This window comes from Halichoeres trimaculatus, unplaced genomic scaffold (genome assembly GCF_033239565.1).
Source record: "Halichoeres trimaculatus isolate MK-OKI-2021-1 unplaced genomic scaffold, fHalTri1.1 fHalTri1_scaffold_15, whole genome shotgun sequence".
NCBI classification, from domain to species: domain Eukaryota; kingdom Metazoa; phylum Chordata; class Actinopteri; order Labriformes; family Labridae; genus Halichoeres; species Halichoeres trimaculatus.
In genome coordinates this window covers 6,981,696-7,006,143 of record NW_027437193.1, presented here as the reverse complement: position 1 = coordinate 7,006,143, position 24,448 = coordinate 6,981,696, and the positions used below count along the sequence as shown (strand labels likewise).

Sequence of the window (24,448 nt, the reverse complement as noted above, 5' to 3'; positions counted from 1 at the left end):
CACATTAAAGCAGCGCTGTGATTCATAAAAACAGTCAGGTTACTACGCAACACGCTTCTGCTCAACAGGTAAACCCACCTCTTAATGTACTGCTAACCGTGCCGCTGCTCTTTTCTACGGGATCAGTGTTTGTTTATTCTGCTGCTGAGTTTCCTACGTAACATCTTTTTATACTCTAAGCTTCAAGAATCAACAAAGACTACAAGAGGAGTGGAGGGGAGTGTTTGGGGTTTCCTTTAATAGTGCGAGGCTAACCTCTTCCTCTGAGAGAAAAATCTTTATTTGATCTCAGTTAAACAGAGGAAAAACATTAGTGTGACACCATGTGGGATTCATTACCAACTGTTGTGACAACCTTACCTCGGTACAGATGTAGATCGAGAAACATTTGAAGTTATAAAAAGGAACACAACTCACACTGTTAGTAATCAAAAGCATAAGGAGAAGGGAGGGGACTGAAGGTGGTGATAGAGGTGGGGGGTCTGCAGGTCTTACATGAAGACCACTTTGTGTTACATGCTTATATCCTTTCCTAATCACTTGAAAGTGAATAAGATTTTAAAGGTACAGTGTGAAGAAGTTGGAATATTTTGCAATATCTTGAAATAAGAGTCTAGATTGAAACACTGCCTTGTCATGTGTTACAAGCATAATCCTTAAAGGTCCCATATTCTGCTCCTTTTCGGCAGTTTAATATGGATCGTTGATGTCTTCATGAAATGGTAGTAACATGTTTTGGTCCAAAAAGCCAATAAATCAAGCACAGCAGCATTGTTTCCAGGCTCTCATAGCCCCTCTGTTCAGAATGCTCTGATTTAGTGGGCGTGGCCTTCAAATGTAAATGAGCCATCGCTGATACCGCCCCGCTCTTCTGCGGCGCCACGAGCTCCGAGTGCACAATGTTATGAAACAGCGAAGCTCGTTTACCGTAACATTACAGGCTAAAACAACAGGCTAACTGCAGCTAAAGTTAGCATCCTGAAGCTAACACAGAGACAGGGGGCACACTGAGGAAAAGCTCTTCCATCTGCTCCACAGCACACAGCATTTAAAATACTCACATTTCCAGGGTCCGAGGTTTGATGGTGGATGGTTGGTAATGTGCCTGGATTCAGGACCAGTCTATTGGCTAGCCCTCTGTTGTACTGTCCAGAGTTGGAAAAGCAGTCTGCCGTGAAGTGACTAGCACACACATGCACAGTTTTACTGAGTGTAGCTGGAACATTTCCTTCGTAAATGAACTCTAGCCACTTAGTCTTGTCTTCTTCTGAGATGTGAAGCTTGTGCATGGAACTCTGTGGCTGTTTACAGCCAAAAACAGAGCAGTGATGGCTCTTCAACTTTGGCATTCTCCTCCCTGCTGCTGCATAGAGGGCAGTGGGCGGGAAGGGGGTTTGGGGGTATCTGCTCCTGTGGACCAATCGGGTCAGACTTGCTCCTGATTGGTCAAAAAAGGGAATCGCTGACGTTGGCAAATCCCCAAAATCCAAACAGCTGGTTTTAGGTCAGGATTTTACATTCACAAGCACAACTAAGTACATGTTTTGTCATTAAATATCACATTTTGTGGGCTGGGAGGAAAGCCAAAGACCCACAAATTTTTACTAAAAGTCTTAATAAAGTGATTTTTGCATAATATGGGACCTTTAAGTCAGGTTTTTACCATCAAGAACATCCATCAGTACAAATTGTTTTGCATATAACCACCATTCTTTTCTTCTCTATCTCTAAACTTGCGGTGGGACTGTTGTGGGATAAAAAAACTAATCAAATTAATTTGAGGTTTTGTAATCAACTAATCACAGTTAATCGTGATTAATTGCATTTTGATTGTACTTCAATATTTGTCATGAGAAGCTACGTTTTTCAGTTCAAATGGATGTTTTGAGACAAACATAAGCATTAGCAACCAAGTTTCGGTTAAGTTTCGGTTTCTCTTCTCTACACATGCTCCTCCTAATCACTCATGTGCTCATATCTATCTATCAATCTATCTATTTATCTATCTATCTATCTATCTATCTATCTATCTATCTATCTATCTATCTATCTATCTATATATATATATATATATATATATATATATACACTAACAACAAAAAAAAACACACACACATATATATATATATATATATATATATATATATATATATATATATATATATATATATATATATATATATATATATATATATATTAATACATTGATAAATATATAGATAGAAAAATATTTGACACCACAAATGGATTCAAAGGAGTGTCAGCGTCACACACCCTCAAAAACAAATGACCCTTTAACTGGAGATGTTGTTTTTCAAAAATAAAAAAATGTCTGTTAGATAGAAATAGCTTCCATTTAAGTTGCTAGCGAGTGATAAAAGAGGAAAAACTTTGAAAAGTTTTGGTTAATCAGGTCATGATCTACAAAATCAGTTCAGTAAATGTGAAATAAATGAAAAAGAAGCCTAGTGACAGTCTTTAACTCTGTTCTATGTTTTACCCTTCTGGGTTGACATCATTTGTTAAACTTGTACAATTTAATGTTTTAATGTTACTGCTGCTTGGTGTTGTTTTATGATCTCATCAGGACTCAGCCTGTTTGTTTACAGAGACTCAGAAACTGCCCTGTAACACAGACCACCTCGAGGAATCGCATTTGAGCTCTACTGAAATTAAATTCAGCCTCTGACCAAGAAGAAGGATTAAATCCATCCTCTCTTTCCCCTCAGATTGATCTGAGAGAGTTACTTCTTCCAAGCACATTGTATTTAGTCAGGTTTCTGTACCTGGAGGAGTGTTTGCTTCAGAGCAGAGTTTTCTACTCGTCCAAAGTTGAAAATTAAATATGATTGTGCTTTTGCTATTGTTACTCCTCAAATCTGGAGCAGTGTGTTGACATATTTATTTTCTCTGGCTCTTTTTTCTTGGTGGATATTGTAGGTTGTACACCTCAACGCTTGCTTTCCTCTATCCCACGGATCCTCTTCCCGTAAAGCATTTTGTGACTTCTGTTTATGTAAGTTCTGTATAAATAAAGTTAACTCGCTTCTTCACTCTGGGAAAAGTTCAGAGAAGTACGGAGACCTGTATGTAAGTTTTTAAGGCTGTGGGAGAAAGCTGAATTATGCACATCGATTTATATTTCATCCTGCCCCAACATCTGAGGTCAGAGCTTGATTTCTTTTGGGTCTGTCATTACACCACAGCAGTCATCGACAGAAAATACTCTCCCTGTGAGTCAGCACAGAGAGTCAGATAAGGAGAGGCTGGGTAAAGGTAGCATTTATGCCCCTGCTTTGGATGTAAAAGATTGCATAGGGTTGTTAGGAAAGGTACACGCATCAAATATTCATGGACTTGTGCGTGATGTATTCTGTGTGTAAACAAGTTCTCGTCTGATTCCTGCTCGATGCCGTCAGAGCACAGCATACATCAACCTGCAGGCCAGATATGACACATGAATACAAAACGGATGGAGCAGTCTCTCTTTACGAGGTGTTGTCCTGATTAAAAACACCCACAGAAGACAATCACTGACAAATGAAACCACTCTCTGGTGGATTTCCTCTCTGAAATTTGGATTAAAGTTTGGCTGCAGCTCAGAAAACAGGTTTCAGAAGGAAATTTAATCCCAGATGTCAGTCCAAAATGGTTTATTTTGTAAAGGGGGCAGTTGGAGGAGATGAGAAAACATGGTGCGCTACTAAATGATATATTCAAATGTACATGACATTCAAAAAGGTTACAGTTATCACTCAAATTTTCCACACATGAACTTAAGTCTTCATTCCAATATGTTCTCCAAATGTAAATGGATAAAAAGTTTGTATATTTGCAAAATAAAAAAAAAATATGTATCAACACAGTAAACTCTCGGGATGCTAAAAGAAAGAAAAAGAAACAACAGTTTCATGCAGAATGGTGACTGATGTGAGAAACGTTTTGATTTGGAAAAATAGAAAAAGAAATCACAAGGCGAATGACAAACAAATCTTAGTCTGATAAAAATTTGAGGTGAGTCCTTCTGCTTCTCTGTTGTCACATCATTAACTCACATAAGCAGAAACTGCTTTGTTTCAGTCTTTTATTCAGTATAATATAGGTCAATAGGAAATATAAGAAACTGCTATTAATGACAACTTGAGTGGTCTTGGCTAGCCATTACAAACAGCACATATGAGTTGAGATACCTCATGAAAATGACGATCCAAAATAAATTACATTTGCCAAAACCTAACGCACGGGCTGGTTGGGATGGAGGCGGGAGGAAGAAGAGGGTTGGATCTGATGCAGTAACAGCAGACTGATGACTAGTCAAATACACTGTGAATGAAGCTCCTCTGGAAGTGTGGCGTCCAGAGGTTCGACTGTAGAGTGAGTAAAAAGGTCCCAAAGTAGAAACTGCAGTCTTAACATGTGCCATACTTTAAAATGTAGAGGAAAACACCCTTACACTCATCAATATGATGAGCAGAAAAGTCCCAAACCAAAGCTTTGAAGTCTTTATTTTTGCTATCGGGGAGAGGAAAAAAAATACTCGAAAACAAAAATAAAACACAAAACAGGAGAGGGAAGAAACGACTCCAGATATTACGCTGAATGCAGAGAAGATGAACTGCACGAGTTGGGTGAGACACTCCGGCACGAGGGGTTATTTCCTGGAGCTAGACTTCTAATATCCAAAAGTACTGGTCTGGAGGACCCATGTTGGTCAAGGGGTGTCCATGGAGACGCCTACGACAAAATGCCTCGACAAAAGCATCTTAAGCAGGCTGTCCAAGAGTGACGCTATGTGCTTCCTACTGCCTGGCTCTCTCCTCCCTCTGAATTACCTGCAGAGACACAGTGACAGCAGGTTGACAGGAGTTATGTAGGAGAGTGGTCTGGACATAGATCAGCAGACAAACTGCTGATGTGGTACCAACAAGCAAAAAGCTGCAATAAACCCACACACTAACAATAAAAATCACTGACTCGTAGCAGGAGTGGAGGCTGAAGCTGAGGCAGACGCGTTGTCCTCCTCGTCGCTGTCTTCCTCGTTGGACTGCGGTACCTCGGCCTCGGGGATGGTTGTTGCCGGGGTCTCGGGTTCCTGCTCTGCCCTGCTCTTCAGGGCTAAGATACGGTGATGTAACGCTGCAGCCAGCTGACCTACATCCTTAGAGCTACCCTGAAAACAACAGACAGGGAGAGACCAGTCAGCTACACTGAATGACAGAGTTCACATTTTTACTATATGCTGGTGCTCATTCCTGCTATTTTAGATTCTCAGTCTTTTGACAAAATTACCCATTCGTTTTAGTCACATTTTAGTCTGTTTTTGACCTGTATAGTTTTATTCAAGATGGGTCTCTTCTTGAAAATCATTCAATGTAGGAGTTCAGTTATCCTTATTAAAGTTGTTTAAATATGCAACATTCCTCTTGTGTAATATCTCCGTGTTATGACTGATCCTGGACTCGCCACCAAACATAACGCTGCTGTGCTGTCCCTAGCGATCTATAGAGTAAGAAAAGGTCACTGCACACAGATAACAGTGGACTTATAGAAGAACAATCCTTACACAAAGTTGAGTATAGAGACAAAACTCTCTCTGAGGACACGACTCTGTTTTTATAATTTGGATATGGACACGATATGACAACTTTAATATACTTTTATGATGGTCCTTCAATGCACCTGCAATGACAGGCTCATTTCTAACAGTCAGCTTTACTTAATGACTGGATGCACTGTATTTTGACAGATCAGACACACACTGGGGCAAACTATTAATATTTTCCTCTTACCACTGTCTGGTTTATGAAAACTAAACGTACATTTTCCAGAGCAATCCATAACTTATGTCTCTATTTTTGTACCATATTCTTAGCAAATGCTCATACTTATATTTCATAGTTACATTTAATTTATCGTACACTTACGCTTCCATTTTGAACTTTCTTATATTTCTATATTCTGTCATTTCTTAAATCTTATGATTTTATGTTTTGTACTTTCTATTTTAAACACTTTTTGAAGGGAGTAGCCGTAACTAAAAAGCAATTTCTGCTCAAGGATCAATAAAGTATTTCTGATTCTGATTCCACAATCAATAAATTGTTAGACCATGCCATTTTCTTGGCTTCATTGTGAAAAAACGTGTCTATGACAAACATTTATCATCATAATTTCTGTGAGTGACTAGGCTTCAAATGTGATACATCTCTCCAGAAAACTGAATTTCAGGTACTAGAACATATTACCGTCTTACACTTTAACAATAAATAAAATCATCCCTGAAACATCTTAAGTATGTTATTCTGAACTCCAAAAGACTATGAATTTAATCAAAACAAGGGCATTTTATGACCAAACAGGTATTTATGACTAGAAAATAAGAGGAAAAATTACCCAAGACATTAAGCCTATCTTAACATGAAATCAAAATTTATTTTTCAGTTGTAATTATTCCAAATACATTAATACGTACACAAAAAGAATCCAGTATTAAACAGACTGTTAAGTTTCTATTCCCAACGAGAAGCCACAGGAGTTAGTTGGTTATTGTTCATATTGTTTAGACTCTGAAGTCCTGTCACTTCCCATAGCTTGGTAGCTAAAGCTAGCAAACCTCCTGCCTCCACATCTGAGGCTGTGATGTCTTGTCACAAAGCAGTAAGAGTGGTGCAGGTGGTGAAGAGATCGAAGCCTTGGCTCCCACCTGAGCCAAGGCTTCAAGGCTTCATGCTTTTATTTATGAAGTATTTGAACTTTGGTGTTACGTACGGATATTAGGAAGACCTTGACCCCCTGGTCCTCTGTGTCCATGGCAGTGATTCGTACACTCTTCTCGCTGGCCTTGTCCACCTGCATCTGGGGCCAAAGTTTAGTGTTGAGGATCAACCGAAGGCTGCCCTGGGTCCTCATCACTGGAAGAGTTGAGACACAAACCAAGATAAATTAACAACACATCTGAGACACCACTCTTTTTCTTTTACTGTTATGATGTGCTAACTGGCTCCATGATGTCTGAGCTGCTGAATATCATAAAGAAATAAAAATCACTGGGTTATGATCCAAGGAGGGGTCATTTCAAAGGTGAAAAAAAGTGACTGCCAAGACTGAACAGGACGTTGTATTTCTTTATTAGCATAAACACAGGAATTAGATTGATCTGGTATGAAGCTTGAGTTTTGGAATAAAAGTTAAAGGAAGTCATCCAAAAACTTCACATGTAAGCCTTTTTTTATGTTTGCACAGATCTTTTTCCTTTAATCTCAAAACCCTGATGGCTCAAGTGTTTGTTAATGCAGAAGAGCCAGGAACACAAGGAAACACTTAAGGAATGAGCTCCCCCTTGTGTTCAAAACTGGGTATTTTTTTAAAAAAGGAAATGGACCACACTCCCACTGTCATGTTCTCTATTATATCAATGTTTTATCTGATCACTAATTCATAAAGATGCTCACCTCCAACCAGTGAGTCATTTACTTTTTTCCTTCAGGTGTGCTTACCTAGACGAGACTGTAGCGTGCCGTCTTCTGTTGACGCCATGTCATTGAGCCTCAGTAAACCTCGACCTCTTTCTATCCACGACTGAGCAGTCTTCTCAAAAACGTATAACTTGCACTGCATCTGAAGTTTGAGAGTGACAACAAACAAATGTTGCATTATTTCCAGCCATATTTCAGCACATGTGATGCACAAAGCTCGAGCGTCTACCTGTAGAACGTTGCTTTCTGATTCCTCTCCGGTTTTGACGTCAACTTTCTCTAAGATGCACTTCTTGGCTGTGGCTTTGGTGTAAGCTGCTGCAGACTCCTCCAAAGACTCAGACACGCTGTTCGCTGGGGGGGAGATAAGGTACAGGGATAAGACTCTTGACTAGGCTGGAGTCTTTTATCCTGAACTGATGCGTCTCTTTAAGAGCATTATTCTACTCCTATTAGAAAAAAAAACAGTCTCTGCAAAATGTGGCATTATCCTGCACTGTAAGGTAACTATAAAGGACGCTGGCTACCACACAGAAGCTGCTCAGGCTGCAGGATCTCACACACACACTCCATCCCTAAGCAGAAAGACTTCTCTTTGGATAAAAGATTAGACAATCCCAGCACAGAGATGTAGATGCAGTATTTTTCAATAGGTACTCCAGTGTTTAACCCTGAGCTGGGAATAACAGACTCCTGTGGGCTGTATTCACACACTAACCTTGGTTTCAGACTCAGAGTTCATGATTAAAACCAAACAAAGGAAATGCCATTCTCTCAAACCCAAAAACAAAAAATGTGTGTAATTATAGCTTCCATTGTTTTAATGATATTCATCAAACCAGTGGTATGACTTTTACATCAAACCACAGTTGTATGTATTACATGCACAGATCTTTGTTGATTTCTAGTAAACACGACTCCTGAGTTTTGTGTCATTTAAGAATCTGCATCACTTGTCAAATACAGAGACTGCAGGGATTTATAATTGTAGACTCACATTTTTTTGTTATATTATGGTTATTGTTGTCCAGCAGAAACATTTCTCCTTAAATCTGATCAGTCAAATGATGATACAGCTCTTGAACAATCAGGTCTGTCCTGTTCTTACCCTTCTCTGGGGTGTTTTCATGCGATGAGGGCTCTGAAGAAGGCGCAGCTATAACTTCTTTATTTTCCTCATTTGGAGACTCGCCCTTTGGGGGACTCTGAAACATGACACAAAGATAATTACTGTGACTTGTTAAAGTATTTTTTTCTAACTTGAAGGTAAAAGACTGATTTGTTTACAACTCACCAGAACTCGTTCTGACATGTTCTGCCCAAAAACAAATTTTGCCCCACTGTCTGTACTGTTTGTGGCATTTTTTGAACTGGAAGAACAGGACAGAAAAGACACATCGGTGAGTTGATAAAAGTTAATCATGGATGAAGATGAGTTGCTAAAAATACTCGAAAGAGGACACACTTCCATTACCTTGGGGTAGAGATGTACTGTAAGAAATAATTAGTGCCCTCTGATTGAGAGTCCAGTGGCACACCATCTTTTGACTTGCCTTCTGTACTGTTCTCTTCCAACTGGAGGAAAGAAATGAAATGCATTTAGAGAGATATCAAAAGAACTGACCTGATCTCTGAGACAGAGCAAGAACGAATTACAGATAGTGCTGCTACAACAGTTTGAGTAAGTGCTTTCAAATCTGCAAATGCACATCGAAACAGAAGCTGGAATCACAAAACACTACAAGAAATTTTCTAAGTGTGGGATCAAACAAAACAACAAAACAAACAATAACTTAAAAGACTTATGTGACGTAATTTAATATTAAAGCACTGTCTGAGATTTCATTCTCACTTCATGTCAGAAAAGGTGTGATGAGTGGAAAACAACCCACCTTTGCTCTGTCTCTGATATTCTGACCAAATACAAAAGATATTGCTACATCTGCATCCTTCTTCTGTCTTTCACCTTCTTCTTTGTTACCATCTGCTTCCCCCTCCTCATTTTCGTGTTTCTGGAAAATAAGTGAAGACACATCTTTTGGTTGATGTGATGTTTTTCTGTATGTTTCGGTATATGCCACAGCTTAACTTGTTACACTGCTCCCAGAATTACAAACAGCTTTCTCTTAAAATAAAGTGATTCTTTTGGATCCAACATTTGCATAAGTTCTTATAAAAACAGACTCAACGAGCTGCCTCGGCACAGGGGGTAAAAATAATCACACGTCCTCAGCTCTGCAGCAAATTCCCACATTTTTGGAGACCTTAAGGAAAACCTGGAATAATCCAGCTGGCTTTGTTCTCAATACTTTGCTTCGGATTATTGCAGGCAAAGATTAAGCCACTCCTCACCTGTGACTTTGCCAAGTCGGCTGAGTGCTCTGTGTTGTTCAGAAAGAGGGATGGCGTCGCAAGGGCCCCATCTGATGACTTTTTCACGCCATTGGTTCCACAACTGGAATCTTTTAGGAAAGACAGGAGAAATATCATTAAGGGGATTTTTCTTTCTCTGTCTGTGTAATATATGAACATGAACACAGTAACATCAATGATCTGTTTCTGATAAGTTGGCAGAGTCTTTCTATTTATGTACATCTTTAAATTAAAGTCATCAGTTCAATGATTTTAGGGAAACAAACTGGTGAATATGACTCTTAGCAGCACTCACTGGACTCTATATGTGATTTTGAAGGCGGCGCCTGGAGAACTGCAGGGCGAAGAACACTGCGTTGCTGTTCCTTGGGTTTCTGACTTGGGACCCCTGCAACAGAGCAAACTTGTCTCATACCTTTTCAAAACACACAGCCTTTCTGTTTCAATGAGTGGCCAAAGAAGAAGTGTTGAATTCTTTCATCTTCCATATTAAAAAAAGATCTGAGCCAGAGAAAAAAAAAAAAAAAACAGAAAGAAGCCAAAGAGCCTCGAACACCAACCTGAACTTGGAGCCTGTCCATGTATGAGGGTTGGTGGCTTTAAACGGAATCCCACAGGTTTCTCCTCTGATGAGACGGAGAACAAGAGAGGACAGTCATGAAAAAAAGATCCAAGAGTCACACAGCAACTTAGAAAAGGGTACGTTCCTTCTGTCTTTTCACCTTCCCTACCAAAAGGCCCGTTACCACAGCAACCCTTGAAGAGCTTCAAGAGCTGGGTTGTGATCCAGCTCCTGCACACTGACATGGCCGGCTCTAGGGCCTCTGATCTTTGTCTGCCTCTCACTCTCCATCTCAGTGGCTTTATTAGCCTGACGTAAGCTGCTCCTGACCAGTGAGCTGAAATCGCTCTTAAAACAGCATCCTCTTCCCCCTCAAAGTTTACAAGACAAACCTGTGTCGATGGGATAGCTTTATTTATGACGTGGACTGAACAGAGCTGTGCACATAAAAAGAAATCACACATGCATGAAAGTTCCAATTTGTAAAAAGGTTTAGATTTAACCAAATGAAACTAATGTTAAAGTAAGGCCATTCCCCAAAGTCTAACACCTCTGCAAGCAAGCTGTTGTACTGTCAGCTATTCATCTTTGTTCTCATTTTAAAACAAAAATGTAACTTAAGAACTTTGAAGGACATTTTGACGATGCCTGATTTACTTTCTTGAATTCAAAATAAAATTTTTGAAGAAAACATTTACTGAGAATTCAGACTTTGCTCTTCCTCTCAAAAACAGACACATATTTGATGCTGAGTCAAAATGCCACTGAAGTCATACTGTAATCTAAATATCTTATCTTTCCTTTTTAAATCAGTGTCAATGTCATCCTGCTTTAAGTGATTTGAATCTGAGCACATCTAAATACTGCAGCGGATGCAGTTTTGCATTTCTCCTTCAGCTGGATATGCTGAAACACAATACACATTCTGTTTTAGATCATGCATTCAGTATGACATTAAATACTGTAACCCTGACCAACAGAGGATTCAGAACTCCAGTAAAGACACAAACTCTAACAGGGTCTAGATATGCAGGTTTCTGCTTCATTTCACCAGTCCAATAAACTCAACCAAGAGTTTTATCCCTGTATAAAAAGAGGGCTTCTCACAGACACAAAATGACTGATCAAGAAACTACCATCATACGCTCAAATGTCCCTTTCCACAGGTACTTGTGCACATTAGAAAATGACTAACAAGAAAATGCTTATAGTTATTACGGTTTTACATGCACGGACATAATTTTTTTAAAGGGGACATATCACGCTTGTTTCTCCTTTTCACTATGCCAGACTAGGATGCCTGTAAAGCATTTCTGCCCTCAGTACAAGTCATTTAGTTCCTTCATTTCCCCACAATAGCGTTCTCAATATCCTCATTTTAGGTCATTCTGAAGATCTCGTTGAAACGCTCCGTTTTGAGAATGACCTCCAGTAACCTTGCAATGTCACAGCCCTTTGTGCTCTGATTGGTCAGTTCTATCAGAGGGGCGGAGGGGGTAGAGCCAGGGGGCGGTTTTTGCAGCATGGCAGTATTTTCAAAATTGCCACACTGAATGGGGCAGACTGAGCGAGTTTGCTGTTTGCCAAAACTTCACCGTAAGGCATTGATAGCACTAATAAAATGGCAGAGTGTAGGATACGTCCTTGTATTGTATTGGACCCGAGTCAGACCCGGACGGTTCTGCAGCTCAGGAGGAAGAAAATCCACCTCGACACAGATCATCTCAGGATGCTTCAGTGTGGTGAGTCAAACCGGTACTGTAACGTGTAGTTTATACGTGGAAATATAGGCAGACTTCACCAATAAACTATTTCTATAACAGGGCTCCATCCTGCTCCTTCACTTTTCTCTGTCTGTTTTATCCATCATGCTGAAAGTGTAGTCTAAAGATCGCCTCTACCGTCAGTTCGTCACTATGTTATTACCACAGCATTATTGTGGTCCAGGTTCACAGAAGCATGCCAATATTGCAGTCTCACAAGTATTACGACGTCTGCTAAAACTACAACGTTTTAACTGCTAATTCACCATGTAAAGCCGAGCTGCTCAGCAGAGCAGAGTCCCTGCATCCAGCACTCAGTCAAGTTAGCCAGAGCTGGTAGGGAGCTGTATTTATACTCAGCTCTTGGTGGGTGTATTCCTCGGTGGCGGTTGTGTGACTCACTGACATCACAGAGGAGGAGCTGCTTTATCAGATTACTCCAATAAAAAGAGAGGATCCTCGTGTCGTCACAAGGGTTGAAATCTCGAAGCCAAATGTCAATGACCTAGGCATCAAATCTCGTTGTAGGATATCAGAAAAAATACAATATCTCATTTTTTGGACATTCAGGGGGTGAAGGGTCTTGTTTTCAACTTAATTATTTTATATGTAAGTATTAAATCACGGATCAGCATGATATATCCCCTTTAAATGTAGGGGGAGATGTGTCTGTAGAAAGTCTTAGTCATTCAAGACTCAAATTTTAGCATAAGAAGTCCAAATAAGAACGTCATAGGACTGAACCTCTCTATTTTTGTGAGTTAAGTCAAACATTTCATGAATATGCTCATCTGCCAAAATTTAAATGAGGTATTAGCCCTCCTTGCTGCTCCAAGTCAACTCATTTTAGTGCAGTGAGACCAGAGCACATGGTGTTTGTTTACCTACTCTGTGGGAAAATGAGACTGTGACCTGTTCGAGCATGTTCTTAACAATCAAACACCCAATTAATTGTTAACATCCCTGGTGCTACTGAGGAAAGAAATGAATATCAAGCTCTGTTAATACTTCCTTTGAAGTCTTACAGCAAACTTAAGATCATTAAACTGTGTTTGTTTAAGGTATCATTAAGTTAAGCGTATTGGATTATTGTATATTACACCTCCTGAGTTGGTGTTTAAGTTAAGTCTATAACAACACACAGGCAGAGTAGCAATCAAGAATGAAACACAACTGGTTTATAACCTCTGATGAACTGCAGCCAAATATCCGCTCATGACACTGAGGCTTCTAAACAGCAACTCCTCTGTCACACTTATCTCAAGACTGGTACAAAAAATAAGACGGTAACCTCTGAATCTGTTTCTAAGCTGAAAGCAGTTCACAAAGTCATAATCAGGAGCAGAATTACATTCTGTACTGGCCCAGTCACAGGTAATAACAGCCTGTCGTTACTGAATAAATGGGGACGATGAAAAGATCCTCATTAGCTGTTTCTGTTTCATTCAATACAAACGTTATTTGGCAGAACTTGTGTGAGAAAACGGGCAGGTAATCACAACACAAAGTTTAAACTATTGGTTAAAGTAGTAAGTTTAAAGTATTTTCAGTAATGCAGAATCATTTCTCAACAACAACAAGAAAAAAACACATGCCTGTGGAGACCGTTAGTCTGTGATAGTTGTGTTTGCATTATTTAACTCCATCTTCCTCTATTCTGAGTAACATCTGACCCTCAGGGTTTGAATACTTGAATGGCTAGATCAGAGGTAAAAATACCATGTGAAATTTAACTGGAGCTAGGTAATTTGAAAGGGTGCATATGCATAACATCTAAGTCTAAAATACTGCTTTCAAAACTCTTTTAACACGCATTCACAAAGTATGACTCAAAATCATGGGGCTTGAAAGTTACTGTATCTGTTGGCTCAGTGACTTGGCGTCTGCCGCCCTCAACAGTTAAAAATCTCCCATGTTTGACCTTTGAAACTAAGATTCTTGAGACTAAGATTTAAGAGTGGGCCTTCTTTCAGCCGTGAAGAAAAGCTAACAGTGGTCTTGATGCCTCACCTGGCTCAGAGTCAGAGTTCCCAGTCGGGGACTGGCAGAAACTTGAGGGCATGAATACATTGTTCTTGGGAACTGCAAAGTAGCAAACAGGCATTGCACTCAGCATACAAATCAATGTGTACACCACAAGCAAGAACCAAGTAAAACACAAATGCTCTGCTTAGTCACAACGTGCCCTTACCAGAGTGCGGGGGTGGGAACGATGAGGTCCTTTCCCTTTTCACTGGGGGGCAATAGCTTCCCTCGTCTTTATCTGAATCTGAAAACAGCAGACACACATTAACATTGTCTCAGTCCAAATAAATTTATGAAAAAATGTTTTAAAAGAAAAAGACAAGTTGCAAAGTTAAATTTACCTTCTCCATCCTCTGCACTTGAACCCTCTGCAGATCGCTGCAATGGAATACAAAGAATTTATAAGCTGATTTAACCCCAAAGAATAATCCCTTAAAATTAAGGTCACTTTAAAACAACACAAATCATCACATTAAGGGATTTGGTTTTGAACGGCAAAAAAGGGTGTCAATTTGAGAAATGTGATAGTTATTCAAGTATCATGACGTTTCATAAAGCTTTAAAAAGTGCTCGCGAGAGATGGGAGCATTTCAAAAGTCTTGGGCAATTTGTGATTCATGGGGGCTTAGTCTAGACCAGATGTCACTGTGGGTAAATACTGAGAGAAAATGCCTGAAATAACGTGAAAAACTTACCTTCTGTGCTTTATCTTTTTGAAAAACAAACACAGGGGGCGCTATGGCAGGCTTTTCTGTTAAGAGAAGATGTAGGCTAGTCATTGGTGCAACAATATTGAGCATTCAGCAGCCCTCCACATTTGATGTTAATGCTTTACAGTGGAAAAACGTTTGCGTAGTTTCATTTCAGTGTCCAGTTTTCCTCTCAAAGTGATACTCCGGGACGGAACAAGTTGAGTCCTATCACAGGGTTTAGGGCAGCCATTACCCCTACAGCAGTGTTTTTGTGCAGCAGAAGCCCAGAGCGCTCGCACCAAACACCCCCTCCCTGCTCCTCTGCCGGTTTCCTCTGCACTCAGATGAGGCCATATTTTACTTGACCAAAAACGCAAATAAACGGACTCCCACCGAAAAAATCTGATATCGGTCTGCATTCACGTTTTATTTAAAGAATTCAAACCAGAATCACACAAAAACACTGCTAAATAAGGCTCTAGTTCTCATTGTGTCTCTTTGTCCTGGCAGACTACCTGCGTTTGTTTATATCTGGCACGCTGCGCGCGGACTGATACACTAAGTGGCGAGAGCCTCGTAGCCAGCTGTGGCTCTGCAGCGGAGGTAGCGCCGTTTTACGACACGATGAGAACTAGAGCCATATTGAGCTGTGTTTTTGTGTGAAAGTAAGGCGCTGAAAATTCTTTAAATAAAGAGTGAATGCAGACCGATATCAGATTTTTTTGGTGGGAGTCCGTTTATTTGTGTTTTTGGTCAAGTAAAAATTGGCCCTGTCTGAGTGCAGAGGAATCCGGCAGAGGAGCAGGGAGGGGGTGTTTGGTGCGAGCGCTCTGGGCTTCTGCTGCACAAAAAAACACTGCTGTAGGGGTCATTTCTGCCCTAAACCTTGTGATAGGACCCAACTTGTTCCATCCCGGAGTATCACTTTAAAAAGCAGTGATGGCATGAGTTTTGGTTCAGATAAGACCATACTGTGGGTTTATACTTATCAGCCTTAACATCTTGCACTTGCGCGCTCAAGATATTTCAATGCAAACCACAGGCTTTAACATGTGAAGCAGAAGTAAAACCCACAGTTATGAGAAAATACACTCAGGTGGCCTAGACTGTTGAGGATGAGAACTTTTTGTGCCCCTGCTTTATCAAAATAAACAAGCAGATCAGGAAAAAAAACAAAAACAAAAGTAAAAGTGCAAAATGAGGAAGCATGAAAATAATCTCACAAGACTGAAACTAATAAAATGGACTTCTACAATGCTGACTAACATGTGACTTAAATTAAGTAGATGGCAGGTTGAGATTTTCATAATACAGGCCCATATTAAGAACTGAGTATACAGCTATGCCTCCAAACTCCAAGGCAGTCATCTCGCATACATGTGGAGTGTTTATATCCTGACCCTGACATCTTTGCAAAGTCAAATGAATGATTTATTTGGGATATTTGCCATCTAACACTGAACATGATTACATTTTAACATTAAAAGTATCTCAGCAGAGGTGTGGTAATAGTCCTGTTTATACTTTTATAGCTTATATGTGCGTCAATATTTATTTCAGATAGTTATCGGCAGGCAAAATGTATTATTTATTCTTGTATCAGGGACTCTTGTTGTGGTTTTTGGTTGATTTTAAGAAAACCTAGTCCTCAGGAACCATAGCTTAAACTATGTGCCTGCTTCTCTAAATATAGGCCTTACATAATGCCTATACTGCGGGTGATACACCTTGCATCAAGTACCTTTGGAAAATACATCCTAACACTTGAATTTAAGGAAATCATAAGAATAAAAACTCTTCATGGGGTAGCAGAATTGATCCTGCAAATACTTGAGTACTTAAAGAATGGTGACATAAAGGAATCAATTATCCACACAATATAATCCACATGAAATGATTATTTGTGATTCTCCTTAACCACACAGTCAAAGTTTCAGCTGTTATTTTACTATAGCTACTTTAGTGATCGAATGAGGGATTTTATAAAGATGTTATTATGCAACTGTGAAAACCAAACAAGTAAAAGGGTTCGCCGGGCCAGGTAGTGTTATGATGTCAAACCAGCTCACCTAACGCGGCTACCTCCACACGGTAACCTCTGTAATCCTATAATGATAGCAGACAAAGGTTTTCCTCTGTCTGGGCTGGGCCTATTACACCGAGCAGGTGTAGCATCGCTGTGAGCCGTGCAGGGGCATAAATGCATGCGCTAACATCAAAATAGAAGACGGCCGCTGCACACATTGTTTCACAGACCGACAATCAGAGTCTTTAACACAACCCCCCACTGCTTTATGCTATCTGTTTGTATGTGTTACACGCTGAGTGGCATCAACATAATAAAGCTCTGTGACCTATATTTAACACCTGGCTTTGAATCTCAGTGCAGCCTTCAGTAAGCTATCTTAACTAATGTATGTTATAAACCAAGCATGCAACACTGATAGTCACTGGTGAAATCCAAGCAACCTGAGATGTTCCCGGCTTATGTTAACGAGCCAGCGCTTACACTATCTGACCCGATCCAGGACATAGTCGGCACCGCCGGTTGTTCCCTAATGCCCCTGAATGTAGCTTAGCTTATTGGCTATAGTTAGCCTGCTAATACGCTGCATCCCGCATGAGTCATCTCTTCTGACAAGCGAATGCATAAGTATTCCAACTAATTTCACCAAAAAGAGTTAACAGAACATCACAAGAAGAAGTGTATTACAGATAAAATAAGAAGGGGGAACATAGCTTTGCCTCGCGCTTGTCGTTTTCCCTCTACGCGCCTAAATGAACGTCAACCGCTACCTAAGTTTCACTGAATAACAAATAGGATTTCGCCTTATTGACGTTAATTGCCGATTAAAGCATCGAATAGTTGCCTCTAAAGTTGTATCTTTACTTCGTTCCACGATATGCAGTTATTGTTCCACTCGTATTACTTTGGTTTACATCTACAGAAACTCAACACAAATGGTAAAAACACACCGCCTATAAATAGCCGGGTGCTAGCTCTGAGAGGTAAGCCAGCTAGTGTACGGCTGGGCGTTTTGAGACATGCCAGGAATTACCCAAAGCCCAGCCGTTAGCGTGATTAGCCTGAATGCTAACGTTGTAGTCCTGTGAACGCCGCGGAGCTGCAAGTCTCGTGAATTTACCGTTAACGTGCGGTCGAGCAGCTTCATTTCAGGTATCAGATATGCAGGTAACGTTTCTAACGGCACAGTGTCTGTATTGTTTTTCTCTTTCTGCCACTTACTCACCTTCGTTTGCCAAGTCCGCCATTTTACTTCGACGCTCACACACCCACAACCCACCGCGCAGATAACACAAGCTGAGGCCGAGATGTTTTCAGTGGCAGAGAGCACATTGCTGCTGTGTGATGATGCTGAAAACGACCCCTACCCTCTCCATTGTCATGAAACCAATCTCAAATATACTTCTTTGCTGCCGTTGTGTTTTTGTTCATGTTTTTTTTATGTAATATTTCTTTCAAACAGTTCTTATGAGCAGCTTCAGCTCCTGTTAGGAACTTTCAAATTATATTGTGTTTCTGTGAAATTTGGCGCCCCCTGCAGGACAAATGACTATTTTCATTCAATTCCTTGACTTGTCTGTGAATTATTTATTTACAGTAGCAAGAAAAGTGTTTTACAATCAAAAATATTTAATGGGTTGTCATAAAATTGGTTCACTTCAAAATACAACTTATTATTGGCATAACTACAATCATTTGCTTACACCATAGAACTTGTTTGGTTTATATTTCTGGATATTTAAATCCTCTTTTTTTCTGGGTTTAGGGGTTTGAAGTGGCTAAAGTAGTATTGGTAGTATCAGTGTTACCTGGAACTTGCATGTGCAAAATCTGGGTCTTTTAAGCGTGACAGTACTGACAGGGTTGGGTTATTAATTTAGGTGTTGCGCTGATGGATCAAAGGAGGTTGTTCTGGGATGCCAGACCTAACTGTTTAGCCTCAGCAGGCCTAACTTGACAAAACACCAGTGACAGGAGATGCCCACTTGACAACCCCAGTGATATTCAGGCTCTTGTGCCCATTTGTCCACAGGCCTTGGTTTGGTGGCCTAATCCACAGCAGCTCCTTGTTGCCCCACAGAGGAATTTAAGAAGCGTATGTTTGGGGGCTTATATTTGAAAGGTGTTAAACTATAAAAACGGTTGTAGACACCAAATAAATTCAGCTCTCATATCTGACAGTAGTATAGTCTATAAAAAGCAGTATTATGAAATAGATCAAGTTTCCCACATCCCATCAAATATTTTTGCTCATAAACCAGTGAGCAGTATTTGTTTCTAACATTTCTGCCCATTCTGTTTAAAATAATCATTGTTTACACCAGTCTGCTCTGTTTTCCCTGTTTTCCTGAAGCTCTGGTGCCTTCATGGAAGCCACATTTGCTTCGCCTCGAGTAGCACATGAAAGCATTATGGACTGTTCTGCAGTCCTGACTGGTTCCCAGACCCTGCACACAGGCCTTCTTGCTCTGATCGAACCAAGAAGTGCCAGATGTGTAGACATTTGGGGGTGGAACCTAAATATAGACAGCCTTTGGATCGTCTTTAACATATTTTTCAACAAATTTGTGATTTGTACATACAGCCTGACAACTGCCTGTCTATTTTTTTTTCCCTTTGCTGTCTCTTTGCTGAAGGCCCTCGCAGTTTATGTAACATACCACTAGAGGGCAAACTATCACATAGAGCTCACGAGCTTGTGATGTTTACACTTAAGGTGAGACATTTAAATGGGAAGTTTCCATGTTTTAAACTCATCCTTAACCCATTTGTTTTTATGACTCTTATTTATTATTTGTGTCATTTTAGTTTATCTGATTTGTTTTATTGGTGTTTTTTTTTTTTTACTGTGCAGCACTATGGTAAGCTTCATTGTTTTTAAAATGTGCTACATATTTAAAGTGGATTGGATGTTTTTAAAGGCTGTAATCTGGTTTAAAAGTAAAAAATCTACAAAAAAAAAAAAACACAAAGAAAAAAAAAAACAGAAAAAAAATCTAAAAAAATTAAAAAATTGGATTTAATTTAGCAAAGTGTAACCAGGAAAAGCTGGTCCAGAATTAAAATGCTTGTATTCTACAGTTCCATGGACTATACCGTGTATGGTACCCGTATGCTAAAACAATATTTCAACTGACTGTTATTATTATTTTTCTGCTAAGCACTTGGAGTTTTATTCCCATATTTTATTATTTTTTCCTTGCATGTCTCTATAAAGCAATTATAGTCATAATTTAAACCACTTTACGTTGTTTACTTGCTTTTAATTTCAACCATATCTGTTTGATTCAGAATAATGAAACACATTATTTGTTATGAGCTGTGTCCCTGGCCCCATAAATAGAACAAAGACCAAACCAAAAGCTACATAAACGTTTTGAAGTTTCTTCCTGAAAGTGGTTAGATATACATATGAAGAGGCCGGATGAAGAAAAAAAGAATTGAGCAAATACTGCACGGTTATAAACAGAAACCAGTTGCTTGTTTTGTTTCTTCAGTTATGGTTAAGGCACACTAAAGGGAGCATATTTCACAAGAGTCTGTATTGCACAATGCGACCAAGATTTCAGAAAGAATCATTCTTCAAATTTCCCTTCAGGCAAAACTCAAACAAGCCTCCGCTTGTGTTTGTGCTGTTTGCCACAGTCTGTCAGAAGAGCTTGGCTTGCCTTGTAAACCAAAACAGTTTCACTTCTGCTCTAATCCATCAGAGGAACCGCTGTCCAATGTCCACGGTTGAACCAGTGAGTCAACGTTTTTATTGCTAGCAGGCCCGGAAGCTCAGTCCTCACCAAAACACACTGAACTCCCACTGAATGTTGGAGAATTTCTGTTGGACTTGACTTTTTTTACGAGGTAGAATGAAGTGTAGCAAACCACTAAACAGGCTCTGTTGCATTCCAGTAAAGGTTGCAGAGACAGGAAAAAGCAGGCTATCTGTCCTGCTGCTGCTGCTGTGAGGGATCTGTGTGAATGACAGGCTCATGCTTTGAAGACCACCTCAGTCCAAGTCCTTACATAACATCTCTGAGCAACAATGGAAGACAACAAAGCCTATTGTAATGCAAGCGTTCCTTCACAAACCCATAACAAACTTCTTCACTGAGAAGTGTTTATAATCGATCTTATCTTCGGAGCAGTGTTATTTAAGACGCAGCTTCTGGGTTGTAAAAACATCAACCACAGATCATAAGAAATCAAAATACTTCATTGAAAAATGCACCCAAAACAGCACTTTGGATCAGCTCCTGACATTATGAAACTATCTTGAATATAGAAGTGTATTAATGTGAATGTGACCGTTCTTGATGAATAGGGTGATATAAAAACATATTTTAATGGGGATTCAAAAATAGATGATTTGACGGTGGTTTGAAAGAGATTCGAGACATCATCAGCTGAGTGGAGGGGAAGGAATTTATTTTTCCTGGTCAAAGTCACATCCCACTCACAAACACCCCACCCTTGTTTTCCACCACACAACGTTAATTGCACCTGACTTCCTGCTCTGGCTTTCTTAAAGTAAAGAGAACAACTTTATTTTAAACTGGAGCCTTTTGGCTTGTGGCCTTTATTAGAGTCATAATGAAACATACTTCAGATAACATCAAGGAGGGTCAGTTTAAAACAGAAAGTCAGAAACATTCAACCTGCATCCACATTTTACATTAAATGTGTTGGTCTAAAATATAGTTTTCTCTTTGATACAAGTGTTGCTGGAGTTTCGGCCTTTTCACGCCCTGTAAGTGGGTGAACTTGTGCCACAATCCTCTGCTTTAACAAAATCAACAGCCATGAGGTGACTGGAAGGAAAGCACAGCCAGTCTCTGTGAATCTTAAATGGTCACACTTTGCATGAAATCACAAGTAAGGCGCATTTGTACCCCAAATATGAAGGATTACTTTCAGGCAGAAGTTACAGTCAGTAATAGAAACTTCTCATGACCTTGATCAAACCATAAAAAAACATCCAGCCAAACCTCGTTCTTGATTACATGGTCCAAAGCATGTTATCGTACCCTGCTTTCACTTTTATTTTCATCCACAGTCCTTTGTACCATACTCATCAGGTTTCACATTCGATCAGGCTGTTTTAACAACACATTTCTTACACAAAGCAACGCTATGTGTGTTGCAATTACAACCACGTGTATGATAAGTAGGTTAGTTTATTCATACAGCATCTTACAAGAGCAGAGGTCATAAAATTCTTCACATTAGAAGTTTTAAAAAAGCAAAACAGACATTAGATTTAATACAAACACAGACAGACACGGTTTACACCAAAGGTTAGTCTGAAAAGATGGATCTTCAATTGCTTTTCAAAAAACATCTTAAGAGTCCACATTTCTAAAAGTTTCTGAATGTAGTGGAAGACGTATCCAAAGTCCAAGACTGATAATTTCAAAAGCAGTCTTCTCAAGATTTGAATCTAGTACAAAGGATAACAAGCAATTCTTGTATGAACCAAAGATACAGTCCAGTTATAGATGTTAAACAAAAAAAATAAAAGTTTTACTTTACTTAAACCTTTTAGTGCATAGTGGTCTCTGCAGTGTTTAGCTCTTTCAAAGTAATTTTCTCCTAGATACAACAGTCTCCATGGTTGAATTGCATATCAGAGTGCTCTCTGCTGCTCCTCTCCTTTGAGCTTCATTCAGTGGTCAGTTGTTGTAACTGCAAGTAAATTTCCTCTGACTGCAAGACGACCGGCAAACAACTTCACTTGATGACTCCTGCTGGTAAACTGAGTCAATCCTTCTTTTCAAAAAGAACACTAGAGGAAAAAATAGTCATGATGATGATATAAAGTAACACTCAAGGGATGGTATTATTTTATTATTTTAGAACATTCGGTTTAAAAATAAAGCAGAATCATGCGTGCACTGAATTGGACACCGTGCAACATCGAATATATTTCTAACACAAAATTAAAATTTGTGGAAAATATGTTGAATGTTTTTGCAAAGCTTGAAACAAAATATTATTCATGAAAAAAAAATTGAAATAATAATTAAAGATCTTGATAAGTTCATACTGTTAGAAATTATGAAATGGACATCATGCAACACCAAGTATATTTCAAATACAAAATTCAAATGTGTGAAAATATATTAAAATGTTTTGCAAAAAAATAAATGGAATTAAAAAAACAAAACAAAAAAATGAAAAAATAAAAATATTTAAAAAATAAATAAATAAGGAACTATTTAATTAATTTCACAATAAGTTAACACTGTTTTCTGTTGAATACTCAGGTGCATGGAGTCCACTGGACTGGACATGTCTGTGACTACATTATCGAAAAATAACAAAACAAAAACAAACAAACAAAAAAACAGATTTATTTATTTATTCTTTTTTTTTTTTAAAGAAGAATAAATACATTTAAGTAGAAAAAGTCTTGACACAGGCTTTCATTACCTTATGTGTCATCAGGTTAATTTAGACTATTTGAGTGTATTATAGACATGCATAAGGTAAATGAACTGTGCTTACATAAAGCTATCTTTTCAAGTCCGAGCACTTAAAGTGCTTTTTCATCACATGTCACATCCATTCACATACACCTGGCTGAGACTGTGATGTAAGGCCTCAATTAATATTAGTTAATCCAATTCACACTGCCAACGGGTCAAGTGTCTTGTCCAAGGACAAGGCAATGCAAGGACGAGGTACAGCAAGGACAAGGTACAGCAAGGTAAGGTGAGGTTTGGCAAGGTAAGGTTTGGTACGACAGTTTTATTTATACACACGTCAGCATGTAACAGCGAGACCTGAGATCACACAGGTGACCTGGGATCACACAGGTGACCTGGGAGCAGCCAACCTCTTGATTGAGAGGCGACCGACTTTACCACTTAGCCACAGCTGCCCCACATATCCAAGCATACGTAACCCACGTGTCACAGTTATGGCCTCACAAAGAGGTACGTGTGCTCACACACACAGGTACTCACCCTAAAAGCTCTGGAGAAAACTGATGAAAAAGAACGGTTTTGACTTGCTTTTAAAAGCATTAAATACCAGGGCATCTCTCAGGTTTTCATGCTGGATGTCCCAACTACACAAGTAAAAGTATTCTAAGATCATTTCTGGCTTGGAGTGGGAGCCGGAAAGATCTAAGAACAATTATTCACCTGTGAGGGTGTGAATTTATCAAAGAACTTATTAATATATTAATATTGTGGTATTTTATCTTTATGATTATTTATGGTTGCTGTCATGGGTGTTTTGATACGTTGTGTTGTGTCTATGGTAACTATAAATACAAAGAGCTTTATATTACTTAATAACTATTGCCCCTGAGGACAACAGAGTAAATCTTGCCCTGCCCTGACATTAGAAAGTAGTTTCTTTTCCCAACTAAAATAATCTTTTGATGCCTCAATAATGTCTTTTTGAAATTAGATTTGAATGTACTACCAAATAGTTTTTACTTCACAATGACTTTGCCATGGCCTGGTGGCGCAAACAGTTAGCATAAATATAACAATATCAACATACAAAACAGAAATGGGACCATAAAAGTC

General features: G+C 39.2%; 1 protein-coding gene across 2 annotated transcripts; it reads right to left on the bottom strand.

Moving 5' to 3' along the window:
- Positions 1-3,651: 3,651 nt before the first annotated feature.
- Positions 3,652-18,258, bottom strand: ranbp3b (RAN binding protein 3b). 2 transcript variants are annotated; one of them, XM_074689308.1, is made up of 17 exons: positions 18,142-18,258; positions 14,894-14,949; positions 14,540-14,576; positions 14,365-14,442; positions 14,184-14,255; positions 10,409-10,474; positions 10,144-10,236; positions 9,828-9,937; positions 9,368-9,487; positions 8,950-9,050; positions 8,770-8,845; positions 8,584-8,680; positions 7,705-7,829; positions 7,497-7,617; positions 6,769-6,911; positions 4,975-5,170; positions 3,652-4,832 (listed from the first exon to the last, which is right to left on the bottom strand). In XM_074689308.1, the coding sequence occupies exons 1-17, from the start codon at positions 18,161-18,163 to the stop codon at positions 4,789-4,791; spliced, it is 1,557 nt and encodes a 518-aa protein (XP_074545409.1). In that variant the 5' UTR covers positions 18,164-18,258; the 3' UTR covers positions 3,652-4,788. The 2 variants fall into 2 exon arrangements, with proteins under 2 accessions (XP_074545409.1, XP_074545408.1); XM_074689307.1 differs by lacking the exon at positions 18,142-18,258 and having other exon boundaries at positions 14,894-14,992.
- Positions 18,259-24,448: the final 6,190 nt, after the last annotated feature.

Bases quoted from the DNA above. Each gene is read 5' to 3' on its own strand.
- ranbp3b (XM_074689307.1), bottom strand. From the start codon at position 14,977: ATGACTAGCCTACATCTTCTCTTAACAGAAAAGCCTGCCATAGCGCCC. The intron at 10,475-14,183 runs GTGAGGCATCAA...CCGTCTCATCAG, and splicing joins GAACTCTGACTCTGAGCCAG to AGGAGAAACCTGTGGGATTC. The intron at 9,051-9,367 runs GTGGGTTGTTTT...TCTTTCCTCCAG, and splicing joins ATATCAGAGACAGAGCAAAG to TTGGAAGAGAACAGTACAGA.